The sequence below is a fragment of the Pelodiscus sinensis genome, chromosome 1 (assembly GCF_049634645.1).
Source record: "Pelodiscus sinensis isolate JC-2024 chromosome 1, ASM4963464v1, whole genome shotgun sequence".
NCBI classification, from domain to species: Eukaryota; Metazoa; Chordata; order Testudines; family Trionychidae; genus Pelodiscus; species Pelodiscus sinensis.
Genome location: NC_134711.1, coordinates 3,232,815 through 3,249,391, shown reverse-complemented (window position 1 = coordinate 3,249,391; position 16,577 = coordinate 3,232,815). Strand labels below are relative to the sequence as shown.

Sequence of the window (16,577 nt, the reverse complement as noted above, 5' to 3'; positions counted from 1 at the left end):
AGACCTAGGGATGTGAATGGTTAACCGGTTAACTGGTAAGCCTCATTTTCACCAGGTGAAGCTTACCGGTTCTGGTTAACTAGTAGGGGCTGGAGCAGTTCCCCGTTTGCCACAGGCAGGGGGCTGCACCAGCCCCGCGGGGCCCACCACCGTTCATGTTTAACTGGTTAACCCAGAGCTGGGTTAGATGCGGCCCGGGGGCCGGATCCAGCCCACCTAACACTTGAATCCGGCCTGCGGATGCTTTCTATTCATATCCTGCTGCCCATGCCGCCGAATTTCCCGGCGGTGGTTCAGGCAGCCAGGATCCTATTTAAACAGCTCCCGGCTCCCAGTTGTGGAGCTACGCAGCCAGGCAACTTTCCTGGGATTTTAATTCAAAGCATCTGGCCCAGGCAACTCTGGGGGAAGGCTAGTTCCCGGCCCCACCTCTTCTGCCTCAGTCTCCGCCCCTTCGGGGGGTGGAGCTGGCCCATGACCATGTATAAAATTCATTGTGTCCCCCCTGTAAAAATTATTGCCCATCCCTAGGATAACCAGTTAAACGGGACTTTACATCCCTATCTGGACCCTTGAAGTGCTAAAGCCCAGCAATAAATCCTGCTATTATCAGATGGGTTTTTCTCCCTGGTTCTGCAAACCAACGAATATGCAGTTTGACCTTGTGTATTCCAGGGTTGTTTCACGAGCGGAGCAGTCTGAGTGGGAGAGAGGTGACTATTTTCCCAACATGCCTCAGGGGCATTTCTGTTTTGTTTCTCAAAGCATCTAAAGCTGAGCATTCAACTCTAAATATCAACACAAGGCTTTCAAAATAAATGTGCCACTTACTCAAACCCCACCCCAGAAAAGAAAGAGTAAGAAAAAGGGCAAGCAGTTTGCCGTGGACTCTCCCTGTGCCAGCCGGTGTGCAGTGAGGGGTGCTTTAGACTAGCCAGCACCTACCGCATCTCTGCTCCGCTGCACAGCAAAAATCTATTTCCACGCTCTTAGATACCCTGGGAGAGGAACACATCTCGAAGTGTAATTATATGTGCTCTCAGCGAGGTGTGGCTGATAGCCACAGTTCAGAGAGTAGATGACCCAGTACTGCAAAAGCATTCTCGCTGATTTAATTTTACATTTTTTAAAGTTCCCTTGATAGACAAACTCAACCCCAGAATTGCGGTTAAAAAAAATACACCCAATCAACTACACAGAAAAGCATTTTCTCACCACACCCTGGAAGTATATAAGAACATAAGAACGGCCGTACGGGGTCAGACCAAAGGTCCACCTAGCCCAGCATCCTGTCTGCCCACAGTGACCAATGCCAGGAGCCCCAGAAGGAGTGAACAGAACCAGGAATGCTAGGGACACCATTCTTACTCATTCTGGCTAATAAGTATGGATGGACCTAACATCCATGAATTTAGCTAGTTCTTTTTGAACCCTGTTAAAGTCCCAGCCTTCACAACATCCTCTGGCAAGGAGTTCCACAGATTGACTGTGCACTGTGTGAAGAAAAACTTCCTTTTGTTTTAAACCTGCTACCTATTAAAGTAGGCAACGGTTCTGTCAGACTAAGGCAGTGTCTACTAGAGTTGGCTGGAAAAAAAACACAAAATGTTGCACGTTCAAATTTTTTCTTTTATCCCACACTGGGGCAAAAGGCCAAAAAATGCAACATTTTGCATGGGAAGGGTTTTCAGGAAAAAAAATCTCTTCGGGGCTCCTGAAATAGAATGTTTTCGCTTCCTGGCTGCCTGACTGTAAGAGGCTTGTCAATTACCTTTCTGAAATTGGCAGAGCCTTCCAACCTGCCCATCCAAGAGGAAGCCTCAAACATAGCCGGACACCCCTCTAGGAAAGGTTTTGTGAGATTCACTGACCGAACGGGAACTGGACCACAGCCTTGCAGGCAGGGAGTGGAGAAGCCATTCTTCTGATTTTTTTTCAATGGAAAAGTCTTTTTTCCCCCTTCCTGCAAAACTAAAATTTCTTATGGAAAATTTTGTTTTGGTGAAAAGGGCATTTTTTTGTCAGAAAAGGCACACCGGTGGTGACTGTAGAGAAGGCACTAGCACATCTCACTGGTTTTACCACCCTGTTTTCTAGACCAGCTCAGAGCTGGTGTGGACAACCGGGCTACGTATACACTGCCCTCTCTTGCGCAAACAAATATGCAAATGAGGCAAACCGGGGAATATCGCTGTGCCTCATTTGCATCATTAATGAGGCTCTGTTTTTGCGCAAGAGGCTTCTGCACAAAAAGGAGCCATCTACGCTGCTCCTTTTTGTGCAAAACCCCCCCTCTTGCGCAAGAGCCGTTCTTCCGGAAAAAAAGCGTAGATGGTTCCTTTTTGTGTAAAAGCCTCTCGCGCAAAAACAGAGACTCATTAATTATGCAAATGAGGTGCAGTGATATTCCACACTTCACCTCATTTGCATATTTTTTTGCGCAAGAGAGGGCAGTGTAGATGTAGCCCTATAGAACAGGTTGAACCTCTCTAGTCTGGGACTCTCGGGATCTGACCGATTCTGAACCAGAGAATTTTCTGGACTACGGGAGGTCAATATTGTCTAGCAGCGTTACCAACACTTCCACTGCTTACTTGGCTGTTGGGAGCACATTTAGGGATAAATGAGAGCTAAATAACTGGGAGGGGATGACCTGGAAGATGCGGAGCAATTCATCGACTTGGGGAGTATTACGGGCAGAGACGGAGGAACAGACAAGGAGATCAGTGCTCGGATAGGGAAAGCAACAGTTGCGTTCAAGTCTCTTTGTCCCATATGGAGCTCACAAATAATACATGCAAAGACGAAACTGCGATTTTTTAACACAAATGTGAAGAGGGCGCTCGTGTATGGATGCAAGACCTGGCATACTAAAAAGTCTTCAAATCACAAGCTACAGACATTCCTAAACAAATGTCGGAGGTAAATCCTTCACATCAAATGGCAGGACTTTGTCACAAATGAGGTGCTTTGGAACAGAGCAGGACAAGACCCACTTGGCGTTCAAATCAAGAGAAGAAAGTGGGGATGGCTAGGCCACACTCTCAGAAAACCATCATCCAGCACAGCCCATCAAGGTCTCCCATGGAACCTGCAAGGAAAACGCAAAAGAGGAAGACCTTGGACAACGTGGAGAAGATCTACTGAGATTGAAGGACAACAACTGGGGTACTCCTGGAGTCAGCTAGACATTTTGTCTCAAGACAGAGTGAAGTGGAGGAGACTTGTAGACGACTTATGCTCCACTCAGAAACAAGGGTTTAAGAAGAAGAGCTACATAACAGCACAGGACACTGAAAGCCAGGACTGGTGGCTGTCAACAAACTTCATGGGACCGCGGGGAACTTGGCCAAAGCCATGAAAAGTGGACATCCAGCTAACTAAAATTATTCTGGATGACGGATGTTGCCGGACCAGAGAGTTCTGGACTAGAGAGGTTCAACCTGTAGTAAAGATGCTAGTGTCTGTCTACACTAGCTCTCCACCAATGCTACTGCCAATGCAGCTGAAACAAATTCCAGTGTCAACGCCCTCCACTGAAAAGCATCTTCCAGTAGCACACAGCTATCCAAAATGCTTGGACTCTTGGCTAAACTCGGCTGTCACAATCAGGTGCAATGAGAAAAGCCGGTTTCTCAGATTAAACAGGCATCAAACCTGGAAATGGTTTTTCAAAAGCATCATCAGCATCTTGAACTGCGATCAAAACCAAACAGAAGACACCAGAGCACATTGGGTTCTCTGTGACTAACCACCCGAAATAGTTGGCCACTATAATTTGCCCCACCTGAAATGTGAGCATGGCCCTGTTTGGATGAACCATGTCACCGGAGCAAGTAAGCAAGACCTAAATCTGAAACAGATGGTCGTCATTGTGCCAAATGCGGACAAAAAAAAGGCATTTCAAGCCAGAGGAGATACCTGCGACTCTGGAACAAGCAAGGAGCCAGAACCATTCTTAATCTGTGGAGAACCATGAAGATGAAGCAAATGCTGCCTTAACATACTTCCTTGCATACATATTTTTGTAAAAAAATGATGAGGTATACAAAAACTGCTGCTCCAGTGCAGTCTTCCAAACTCAACCCTTAGCCATCTGGCACGCTGTGGATAGCTCATTGTGTGGTTTGCCAATTTTCTTACCGTTATGAACAGAAAAAAATCGGAGGTGCCAGATTAGCCTTTAATGCGGGAAGTTTCCATCTTTTCTTTGGTCTCAAATGAAAATGAATCAATTACTGCTGATCCTAGTTCCCTCTAGTTTATGCATCACAAAACTACCGCATGGGTTCGCATATTTTGGTTTGAATTATGGCTCTAGAGAGCCAAAATGGGGTGTTACTGATCCAGATTGAAACTCTCTTGGCAGGAAGGCCGACCGTGGGCGAGGGGAGGAGCTGGCTCTATGCTCCTGGAAGGGGCAGAGCCTCAGGCAGAAGGGGCGGGGCTTTGCACAGAAGGGGTGGAGCTGGGGCAGCCCATCCTCAGCGCTGCCTGGAGTGCGCTGCACAGCAGCAGCTGGGAACCATGGGTGCAGGTGCCTCCATTCTTCCTCGCTCCCGTCGGGGGACCAGCCCCTAGGACTGACACGGCAGGCGGATACTACAAGTCGGCATTAGCCAAACTGTTGGCGGAAGCTTGCACAGAGACCTCCTGCACTGTACCTGGCTCCAGCCAGTGGTACCAGATCAACAGAGGAGAGGGATAGCTCAGTGGTTTGCACGCTTGCTTGCTAAACCCAGGCTTGTGAGTTCAATCCTTGAAAGGACCATTGAGGGATCTCAGGCAAATCTGTGGGGGATGGTATTTGGTCCTGCTATGAGGGCAGGGGACTAGACTCAATGACCTCTCAAGGTCCCTTCCAGCTCTATGAGATTGATATATCTCCATAACAGTACAAGACACACTAAATTCACTCATGATCTTAACCAAATGAGGAAGATTTAGAAGTTGCCGCCTTACCTTCATTCTCACAAAGAAAGGATCCTCTTCTGTTTCCACTAGGTAGAACATACAAGCATTTTTGCAGGCCTCTTTCACAACACTTTTCAGTCGGTAGTGTAGAGTGTTGCATAGATCACTGATCATGTGCTCATAGGAGGTGGTTCGTTTGGGGAAAGAGGTACATTTTTTCCTTTTGCCAGCAGGCTCCTCTGAGGTAGTGCTCGGACCTCTTCCTTTGTTACCCGCATGTACACTGTTCAGCATCGCGCTGGGGAACTCGGCATATTCGTTCAGAATGACCGAAATATCCCCCCGGGATTCTTTTAGCTTATCGTCATATTTTAATTTACTGAGGTGCAAAGGAAGAGCATAGTCATGGCCCTGCCTTTTGACTCTGGCAGCGCTGCGTTCGTTGCGAAATGTATCCCGCCATGGGACGCAGGGCGGAGGCTCAGCAAAACCCGCGTAGCTGTCGCCTCTTGGGTGCCAACGGGGACCATGCTGCCTTGTATCCGAACGCACCACCGTTACCAAAAGGGGGCTCCTACTCCTGGATGGTGCATTTAGACTAGATATGTCAGGGGCCTCTCTCAGGGGCAAAGTCTCAGCCGTTAGCTGGGGAGAAAACTTGTTTGGAAAGATACTGCTGGAGGTAGAAAGTCGTGATTTCTGGCTCTTTATTACTTGTTTTAGCTTATAACTGAAGCGCAGACATTCCATGTCTAAAGTGTTCTGGGTAAGATCATCGATAACCTTCCAGGTCCTAGTCAAGGAGCTTATTAAATCAGAGCGTTCCACAGAATGGCCAGGCCTCTTTGAAGAGTGTAACCTTCTAGTTTTGTCTTTGTGTTTTTTGGTAACAGTAAAGTTTCTATAATCCCGTGGGGTGCCCTGATCGTCTTTAATATTGACAAAAGGTGGCACGTATCTATCATCATCCCTAAACCCCACACACCAACCTGACTCTACAAGGGAAAATCTTTTGGCGCCCCACTCACCACGCTTACTGTTTTCGTATTCTGAGCGTATACACGACCAATCGTAATTAGTCCTGGTGGTGGTTGTTGCATGGATCACATCAATGGCTCTTGTGCTCCAAGACCCCTGACATTTAGCTGTGGGATGTGTAATCTCTCCAAAGTACTCCTGCTCAGAGTCTCCAGAAAAAGACTCATAGGATAAATTTTCAAAGGTCAAATGTCCACCTCTATCGTGGTGAGGGAATGGTGTACCTAGGTTGGGCAAATGTTCCTTCAAAATACTGTCAGTATCACTAAGTTCTAGAGCCTCTCTAGAGTCTGCGTGTACACATGATGCTGTAGGCATGCCAAGAGAGGAAACATGAATTTCTTCCCTAGTGCCCGATGCATCAGTTTGATGCAAATCAACAAACATATTAGAGTCTTCTGTCTTATAATCACTCTGCCGTTCTGTGAGTTCATAAACTGAGCTCCGGTCGCATGCTTGTGTGAACTGTTCCTCCTCTTCTTCTGGGATAGACCCAGTGCTCGCAGCAGGGCTAGTGCTTCCTGGATCAAATTCCTCACAGGACGTGGGCTCTTTGTCATCCGTCTCTGGTAAGTCTGCTACTTTACTGGCAGGGATGTCCTGTTCTAAACACATATCTGGTTTTGCCTGTTCTGTGTAACAGGAACCTGCCTCGTCTTCCGCAGCAGAAGATGCTACCTCCATCACCTCTAGTTGATCCGCGTGGGCAGAATTCATACTTCTGGAAAAATCGGAATCCTCCTCACTTTGCTTTAATGCATTTTTTTGCACCTCTGCCTCTGTGCTGATGGGGATACAATGTGGCTGAAAAGCAACATCCGTCAACAGTTCCGGGTTGGCGGGTTTGTTCGCAGGAGAAATCTCTTCCTCGCTCTCCAGTAAATCTGCCATTTTGACGACAGAGATTTCACGTTCTAGACATTTGTCTTTCTTTGGTTGCTCGGTATCACAAGAACTTGAGGAACCATCCCCAGCAGACAAGGCTGTTTGACCCTCAGAGATGGCATGTACTTTCAATTCATCTCTTTGATCAGTGTGGTCAGAATTTGTATTTTTGCAAAGCGCCGGATCGTGCTCATTTGGCTCTAATGTACTTCTGTGTGGTTCAGTCTCTCTGCTAATAGGCTGGCTATGTTCCTGAAAAGGAGTACCAACTAGCCCTCCTGGGTCAGCATGCGTGGGCTTATCAGCTGGACTTGTCTCTTCCTCACTCAAAACAGGACTGTGCGGATACTGATGGTTTACCCAGTTCATCTGTTTCAAGTCCAAATGTTCGTTAGCGAAAGATTTTTCATTATCCATTGATAAGGTACAAGCTGGTGTTACCAATTGGCAAAGAGAGGTTTCATCTTCTTCGTGTGTCGTGACCATAGTTACCTGGTTTAACTCATCATTACATGGTGACTTTTTAGCAAAAGAACAGACGCCGGTAATCTGAAAATTGTCACAGCTCTTCTCAGCCGCACAGTTCGCTTCCAATTGAGTATTTTCAAAGACTAAGCACGGGATTTCGTTTGCTCCTGCAGCTTTGGTCAGCAGCTCTACCGTGTCAGTAGAAGAGCTTGTTTGCTCTCCTTGGGGCGCTGTATGGCTTTGCACTTGATCTGATTCTTCAATCCTCAGAGAAGTGTCATCAGCAGAACCAGTTCCTTGGTCTTCCTGAGAAACATGGCTGTCTTCTACGGAGTCACTTTGTGCCAAGGACTTCATTTCTTCAGCTGGTTGGACAATGGCCTCTTGGTTCTCTGGAAGCGCATCTGCAGACGGTGTGATTTCATCAGAAGGTACTTCCCGGACAGGACTTGCCCCAGGTGATAAAGTTAATTCACAATCAGAGGGTGGCTTCAAGTCAACTGGACTGGTTGCATTGCTTTCTTCGGAGAGGCAAGTTTCTGTAGGAAATACTAAAGTGATTGGATCCAGATCTGTATCTTCTTGTTCCAAATCTGCATCATGAGTTTCTGCAGCTGATTTGTCAGTGACCTCTGGGTTCTCTGGAAGTGAGTCTGGAGACGGTGTGATTTCATCAGAAGGTACTTCGTTGGCAGGACTTGAACCAGGTGATAATGTTAGAGTTAACATGCTATCAAAGGGTTCCTCTGAGTCCACAGGACTGGTTGCTTTGCTCTCTTCAGGTAGGCAAGTTTCCTTGAGCAGTTCTAAACTGGTTGGCTCTTGGTCCATATCTTCATGTTCCAGATCAGCATCATTGCTTTCAGAAAGTGCTAAATCAATAGGTTCTACATTTATACCTTCATAATCAAAATCCTCCTCCTCATTCTCTTTTTCCTCCTCCTCCTCCTCCTCTCCTCCTTGATTTTCTAATGGATCATATGATTCACTCTCTTTTCCACAGGGGCTATCCTGTTTTGTGCTCTTTGTATTCACTTCTAACTGTACCGCTTCACAAAGACGTAGTGATTCCTCCCCATCAGCATGACAACTGGCTTTATGCTCTGGAGAGAGAGTCATGTTGTCCAATCCCTTTCTTTCCTCGGGAATGACAGTACCATCGTTAATAATCACAGGCTGTTCATCTTCCTGCTTCTTCGGAAATCCAATCTGGGAAAATGCAGTCTTGCTCTGTGAAACTTTACTTAAATCAAGAGCATGACATGTTTCCTCTGAGACATCAAAGGAAAGTTCTTCAGGTCTTATCTTTGTATTGTTGGGTTTACCAGAAGGGTCGTAGGCAGAGCTACTGATAGAAATTACAGGCTCCGGCAATTCCTCTCTTTCACTGTCCTCTTCATCGACCTGAAATTAGAAATTTCAACACGTAGCTATTGAGAGAGACGAATGTCGGAAACAAAAGATCTCTGCAACTTTTTTAATCCTCAACCTTTCATGAGTCAACCTGTTAGTACAAACCTAGGAAAATGAATTTAAATTCACATCCCAAGTATTTGACTGCCAAATTCTGTCCTCAAAATAGACAAGTGAGCCCATTTCATGTCCTCCATCCTTCCAATTCCTCCTCAAGATCTGCTTCTGTGATACTTATGGGATACTGGCAGCTAACAGCAGCTAGGGAGATGCCAGGTAGGAACCCCTCATTTTCTGTTTTGTTTATTTGTATCTTATTTTTTTTTTTAAAACTGCCTTGAAACCAAATCATGGCGCGCACAGCGAATCTAACCTCACGCTCTCATCTCTACTACCTTTGTCTTCCCTTTCCGATTTTACCCTCGCTTACTGTGTCTTGCCTTGAATTAGACTGCAAGTTCTTTAGAGCCTGGAACTACCTCTGATATTTGTACAAGGAAGAACACAATTTCCTGACCCTAATTATAGCCTCTGGGCACTATCACAGTACAAGTAATAAAGAAATCAACACTGGTCATGCTCATCTGAGGGCTTGTCCGTGTGGGGCTTGTTTACCTGGGGAGGTGATGGGCTCTCCAGGGAAGAGATCTGTAAAAGCACACTAATGTGCTGTACGTGAATTGATCTGTGTACCTGCCGGTGGGCTTTGATGGTATATTGTTTCAACCAGCACTACGTCAAAGTGCACCAGTAGGGTCTAGATCAGCGATGGGCAACCAAGACTAAGCATGTAAAATATCAATGAATGGGCTAATCGAATAGTCGATGCAATTTGCATCGACTATTCGATTAGTCGACAAGGGCGCCTCTGCCTTTGAAGTGTAGCAACAGCCTCAGGGGCTGTGGGGAGCATGGGGTCAGCGGGGGACTCAAGCAGCCCCTGTTGGCCCCGCGCCCCTGCGGTGTTTCAAAGCAGCAGTGCCGCATGGAGCCCGGGGTCACCAGGGGAGTTCCCAGCTGACCCCGCCCTCCACGCAGCGCTGCCGCTTTGAAGCACCCCCTCAACCTCCCTCCCCGCCCCCGCTGCCTTTTTCTGATAGAGGCAGCAAGGAGGGGGGAAACGACTAGTCAAATAGCGTGTTGACTTTCTAATTATCGGATCGTCGACTAGTCAACTAATTGGTCACATCCCTAACCAAGACTATTGAGTGGGCCATATGAGTGGGCTGTCTTTGTCTCAGTGGGCTGCATGATTCCAGTGACGGGCAACCTGCAGTCCATGCACCCCCTGTCTGCCCCGCTCCCCCACACCTGTCTCGCGCACCAGGGCACCGGAGCCCTGTACTGCTGACTTCTCTCCCTCCCTCACAGCACTTTTGGAGCACCCTGAATCTGCTGATTCGTGCACCGCCCCCGCTCTGCCCCCTCCTTCCCAGAGCTTGAATAGCCACATAGGGGAGGGAGGCAGACAGGGGCCATGCAGGCTCCGGGTTGCCCACCACAGGTCTAGATGGACCAGTTAGCATGCGCCATGTTTGTGTGCTTTAGAAATCGCTCCCCTGAAGAGCCCATTATCCCACCAGTCAATGAGCCCAAGGGGGCACAAGAAGTACCACGTTAAAGCCCAATCTGCACGTGCCGTAATATGTAACTAACATGCGACTTTGCGTGCTCCTCCCCTCCCCACGATTGGCCATGGGGAAGGGAAGTGGCAGGGTGTCCACAGACCAGATCCACCCGCTTAGCTCCTACTGCCCTGCAAGGGGGCAAGTGCCCAGAGGGAACCGGCAGCTGTTCAGAATGTCTGGCAGTCTTCTCTAGGTGTGGGGAGGGGGGAAAGGGGCAAAGACTTCACATGCTCCCCCACACCCACGCCAATCAGGGTCTGTGGGACGGGGAGCACGGAAGTGTCCTGGCCCCACCCCTCTTGCCAGAGGCACCACCCCTTCTATGGCGGCCTGGGGCCACTTCAAAAATTACTGAAGTGGTCCCCCCGTCTAAAATTATTGCCCATCCCTGACAGGTGTCTGCCTAACCTGCTCTTAAGTATCTCCAGAGATGGAGATTCCACAACCTCCCTGGGCAATTTATTCCAGTGTTTCACCACCCTGACAGGAAGTTTTTCCTAATGTCCAACCTAAACCTCCCTTGCTGCAGTTTAAGCCCATTGCTTCTTGTCCGATCCTCAGAGGCCAAGGAGAACAATTTTTCTCCCTCCTCCTTGTGACACTCTTTTAGCTACTTGAAAGCTGCTCTAATATCCCCTCTCGGTCTTCTCCTTTCCTAACTAACAAGCCCAATTCTTTCAGGCTATGTCTACACTTGCGGCTTCTTGCGCAAGAACATCTTGCGCAAGAGTTCTTGTGCAAGAACTCTTACGCAAGAAAATGTCCACACTGCCATGGCAGTGTGGACGCTTTCTTACGCAAGAAAGCTCTGGTGGCCATTTTAGCCATAGGGCTTTCTTGCGCAAGAAATCCCTGCTGAGCGTCCACACTTCCCTCTTGCACAAGAGCTCTTGCGCAAGAGGGCTTACACTTGTCAAAAAAGAGCGTAGCTCTTGTGCAAGGAGCCCTCTCTTTCCATGCCGTACTGTAAATTTACTTGCGCAAGAGCGGGCGGGCAGTGTGGACGCTCTGCAGATTCTTGTGCAAGAACGGCTGTACTTGCGCAAGAAGCCGCAAGTGTAGACATAGCCTCAGTCTTCCCTCATAGCTCATGTCTTCTAGACCTTTCATCATCTGGCTACTTCCCTCTCCATCAAAAGACTCAATTCCTCCCAGTTCCCATTTCAATGGGCCCCGCAGAAGAAGCCAGGGACGCTGGAGTGGGAAACAAGGCCCTCTTGCACCCCGTTTTTACATTACTTCAGTATGGATCTTAGAGGCAGGTGTTTGTTACAAAGGCTCCATGTACCCTCCAAGTGCTGTCGTATTTCCTAAATAGCTACACCCCCTGTAATCCGGGCTCTTACCTTACTGAATGAATGGACAATATCTACACATCCATCAACAATAACCTCCTGGGGCCCGTCTTTCAAAGGAGGGCTGCTGGTGTCATCGTAGTCAGCGTCTCTATAGGACTTTATGCAACTCGTGGATGATGGTTCATCACAAGAAAGCAACTTCTCAGAGGCAGACGACACCGTGCTTTGGACACTGCTGGAAATCTGATTGCACTGGGAATCGACAGGACTTTTTTCCAAGCCAGAAGATCCTTCACAGTCATCGCTTAGTTCCGAAGGATCCGCCGTCTGGCTGGAAGTCTGGTTGGCCTCAGATTGAGAGTCGGCAAGGCACTTTTCTAGCTCAAAAGAGCTTTCGCAATCATCGCTCAATTCCAAAGCATCCAGACTACTGTTTATCGAGACATACTTTTCGGGGTTACTGTGTTCTACCACCTTTCTCGTAGTTCTTAGGAATTTACTTGGTTTGCTGTAAAACAGAGCTACCCACATGTGAAGAATAAGCTTCATTTCTTCCACATCATCGGGCATATCTGGATCCCAAGGCCTGGGGGGAAAAATAAATGCACTTAATTGCTGTCGCTGGTTGTGCAAGACTAATGCATATCAGCTCAATGGATTCAAATAGAGGGAGCTGTTAGCAGAGGTCTCAATTATAAACTAAGTGGCTGGTTGTTTTTGTTTTTCCTTGTCTGAAAAAAAGGTGGAATGTAGCCATAAATCAGTGGCTTCTGTTTTGGACTTTCAGTTCACTGGAGCAGGGGGAAAGCTCTCCGGGGCTTCTGGCCTCGGCAGGGAGCTCCACACCCAGAGTCCAGTCTGCAGCCCAAACCAGGTGGCAGCCCGGCTTGGAGCAGAGACCTGGCAGAAGTCCGGCTGGGGAGCTAGAAACTGGCTTCCTTGTAAGTTTCATAGCCCCCATGGAGTCATGAAATTGACAAGCTAGCCAGCAGCCGTTGTAAGGAATGCTGCGTCTACACCAAGGGTACGTCTAAACTACATGCCTCCGTCGACGGAGGCATGTAGATTAGCCAGATCGGCAGAGGGAAATGAAGCCGCGATTAAAATAATCGCGGCTTCATTTAAATTTAAATGGCTGCCCCACTCTGCCGATCAGCTGTTTGTCGGCAGATCGGGGCAGTCTGGACGCGCCGCGCCGACAAAGAAGCCTTTCTTGATCGGCACAGGTAAACCTGGTTTCACGAGGCATACCTGTGCCGATCAAGAAAGGCTTCTTTGTCAGCGCGGCGCGTCCAGACTGCCCCGATCTGCCGACAAACAGCTGATCGGCAGAGCGGGGCAGCCATTTAAATTTAAATGAAGCCGCGATTATTTTGATCGCGGCTTCATTTCCCTCTGCCGATCTGGCTAATCTACATGCCTCCGTCGACGGAGGCATGTAGTTTAGACACACCCCAAGGGTGGGCAAGACTGCTTCCTCAGGCTGGATCCAGTCCGCCAAGCCGGTTGAACCAACCCGCACCCTCCCTGCCATCCTCCTGTTCCCAGGCCAATCCAAACCTTGGGATGGGGGAGCGCACAAAGTCTCCTCCCTTTGTCAGGGGTATGTGACACCAGAGGGAACCGCCAGCTGTTCAAAACAGCTGGCGGTTCCCTCTAGGCACCGTGTGCCCCTGGCAGGGCAGGGACAAGAGGTAAGAGACTTTGCACACTTCCCCACCCTCGGGCCCTGATTGCTCTGGGGGCGGGATGAGTGAACAAAGTCTCCTCCCAACGCCAGGGGTTGGAGGCACCTAGAGGGAACCTCCAGTGGTTCAAAACATCTGGTAGTTCTCTCTAGACACCGAGGGCGGTTGGGGGAGCAAAGACTTCATGTGCTCCCCCTACCCACAGGCCAATGAGAGTCTATGGGCAGGGATCATGGGAAGCCTCCTGGCCCTGCCCCTTCTGCCGAGGCCCCGCCCCTTCCACCCGAGGTCCCACCCCTTCTGGGGTGGCCTATGACCACTTCAGAAATTTGTGAAGTGGCCCTCCCCTTCAAAAAATATTGCCCTCCCCTGGTCTACGCAAACACTGCCTTGCCCTAACTACTAAGCCCTCTGCCTCTCACAGAGGTGCAATTATGCTGGTGTAGACGGGCACTTATATCAGTGGGAGCAGTGTAGACACTGGCACAGATTCACATAAGCTGCCTTATGTCAATCTAACTCTCTAGTGTAGACCAACTCCAAAGAAATCCCTGTTCCAAAGTGCTCCAGAAGTGCTGGAGGGAAGTTAGGGCGAGACATGCGCACTGTTTACCCACCACCGAACCGCTTACCCATGCAGAGCACGAATGACGGTTTTCTCTAAAGAATTGTTGGTGTATTTGCTATCTAAACTGAAGACGTACTCCGCGTCCCATCGGCACGTCACCTGCACCGACCCCTCGCAGCTCTTGATCGTGTGAGACTTGGAGAAGTCTTCCTTGCACCGGGAAAACAGTGTGCCTCGTCTGCGTTTCACCACCACGTCGTGACATTGCTTCTGCGCGTGAGTGTGGTTCTGCTGATGCCGGAAAGGCAAGACTTTCCCAACCAGCGGGCCGGCTTTAGCACTTTTCGCGCCATTTCGGAAAGCAGCGGGGCCCAGGCCTCCTTTGGGGAGGGTGTATTTTTTAGAATGTTCTGACAGCTGCAAAGCGTAGGAGTGCTCAGAGGCGATAGAACAATGCTTGTTCATATCTGGAGTATCTACCGCCTCCCGGGAAAGCAATGGACCGGCTTTTGCAGAGCTAGGACTGGTGCAGTTCTTCTTGCTGGAAATGACAGGGCTTTTTTCTTCTGGGAAGGCGGCAAGGTCTTTTCTCGCATCGGATTTTTCAGGAGAAGAAAGTTTCTGATTCTGTGTTTTGCTAGAAAAGGATTCTCCCTTTAGCTGTTTGTCCACCCGGTGGTATTCATGATCTGAAGCAATTCGTGAAGGCTTCCTTTTACGAAGAGAACGTCGCTCTCTTGTCAGGTCACAGGGAGAGGAAACTCTACTATCGTCATGGGAAAATGGAGGAATGCAAGAGCTCAGAGCTAGATCAGCCAGCATATTCAAAGCATGCGATTCGCAGTTACTTTCTTTTAGAGTCCGGCTGACGTCTTGAGCAGTCACGCTTTCCGCGCAAGTCTCATTAGAACCACTGACTGTCTCTTGACTTTCCGACGGAATCTCATCTGAGGACAGTGACAAAACGTCTTCCTTTACTGCACAAGAAAAATAAAATCAGATACTAAATCCAGCACCACAGATTTCTGTCATGAACAATCCTTAGAGGTCCGACTGTCCAAATGGCATTTATTGCTTTTCAGTGGTTTCCCTATCAAATATACCCAGTATGCAAGGAAAAATATTTATTGAATGGTAAGTTTGCAAATTTAAACTAAAGTTCAAGAAATTCAAAAATTAATTTTCCTATTATTATTGGTACAGTAACATTTTAGGGTTCGGGCTGCGTTGTGTCAGGCGCTGTACATACAGAGAGAGGCTGTGAGTTTACAATGTAATGCAACCTTAACTTTAGCACATTGCTCATACTATATGGCTACGTCTACACTGGCACCCTTTTCCGGAAATGCTTAAAACGGAACAGTTTTCCGTTATAAGTATTTCCAGAAAAGGCGCATCTACATTGGCAGGATGCTTTTCCAGAAAAGCACTTTTTCCGGAAAAGCGTCCGTGACCAAAGTAGACGTGCTTTTCCGCAAAAAAGCCCCGATCGTCATTTTCGCCATCGGGGCTTTTTTGCGGAAAAGACTACTGTGCTGTCTACACTGGCCCTTTTCCGGAACAGTTTTTCCGGAAAAGAACTTTTGCCTGAACGGGAGCAGCATAGTTTTTCCGGAAAAACAATGACGATTTTACATTAGATCGTCATTGCTTTTCCGGAAAAGCAAGCGGCCAGTGTAGACAGCTGGCAAGTTATTCTGGAAAAGCAACTGCTTTTCCGGAATAAGTGGCCAGTGTAGACACAGCCTATATGTTCAAGTATACATTTAAACAATTCCACCGTTATGAAATATACTACAGGTTGAACCTCTCTAGTCTGGCACTCTGGTCCGAAACATCCGTCATCCAGAATAATTTTAGTTAGCCGGATGTTCACTTATCATGGGCGTGGCCAAATTTCCCATGCCCCATAAAGTTTGTTTACAGCCACCAGTCCTGGCTCTCAGTGTTCTGTGCTGTTATGTAGCTCTGATTTACCCCTAAATGTCTTCTAAGAGCCCAGGAAGCAGTGGAAGGGTTGGCAATGCTGCTAGACAATATTGACCTCCCATGGTCCGGAAAATTCTCCCGTTCGGTACCAGTCAGGTCCCAAGAGTGCCTGCCTAGAGAGGTTCAACCTGTATCTACATACAATGTAAAAGCTCTGTGTAATTTTTACATTTCCTCCCTTTTTTCATTTACTTTTGCAATCTTAATGTTGCATTAACAGTGGTTTGCTTTTAATTCTCAGCATAATTTCTATAGTCTTTAAAAAGAGGAAATCAACCTCACGCTCCATGATTCCTAGTAATGCACACTCAGTTCTTCCAAGCACATCATAAAGATCCATGCATTTCAAAGACTGAATTTCACACAGACCCAGCACAATTATGGTGCCTCCTCGAAGTCAGCCAGGATACGTCTAGACAGCAGAACTATTCCAGGTACCTCCGGTATCCCAAAATAGCTATTCCACATCTTTTACCAGAGCCCATTATTTTGAAATAGATTTCGAAATAACGGGAGCGCTATTCCGGCATCCCTCTAACCCTCATTCCATGAGGGTTACGGGATGTCTTGAAATAGTGTGTTATTTTGAAATACATTTGAAATGAGCTACGCAATTTGTCTCTGGGCATAGCGCAAATTGCATAACTTATTCCGAGATAAGGGTGCTGTCTAGACCTCCAGAGAGCAA

General features: G+C 48.0%; 1 protein-coding gene across 2 annotated transcripts in view; it reads right to left on the bottom strand.

The window, feature by feature from the left end:
• The window catches only part of TASOR2 (transcription activation suppressor family member 2), a 90,096-nt gene that overhangs the window by 15,927 nt on the left and 57,592 nt on the right, over positions 1-16,577 (bottom strand). For both annotated transcript variants that reach the window (XM_075925098.1, XM_025183209.2), the window contains exons 16-18: positions 13,965-14,877; positions 11,693-12,230; positions 4,963-8,709 (exon numbers count right to left, since the gene is read on the bottom strand). In XM_075925098.1, coding sequence (XP_075781213.1) covers positions 4,963-8,709; positions 11,693-12,230; positions 13,965-14,877 — 5,198 coding nt within the window. The remainder of the gene's footprint in view (positions 1-4,962; positions 8,710-11,692; positions 12,231-13,964; positions 14,878-16,577) is intronic.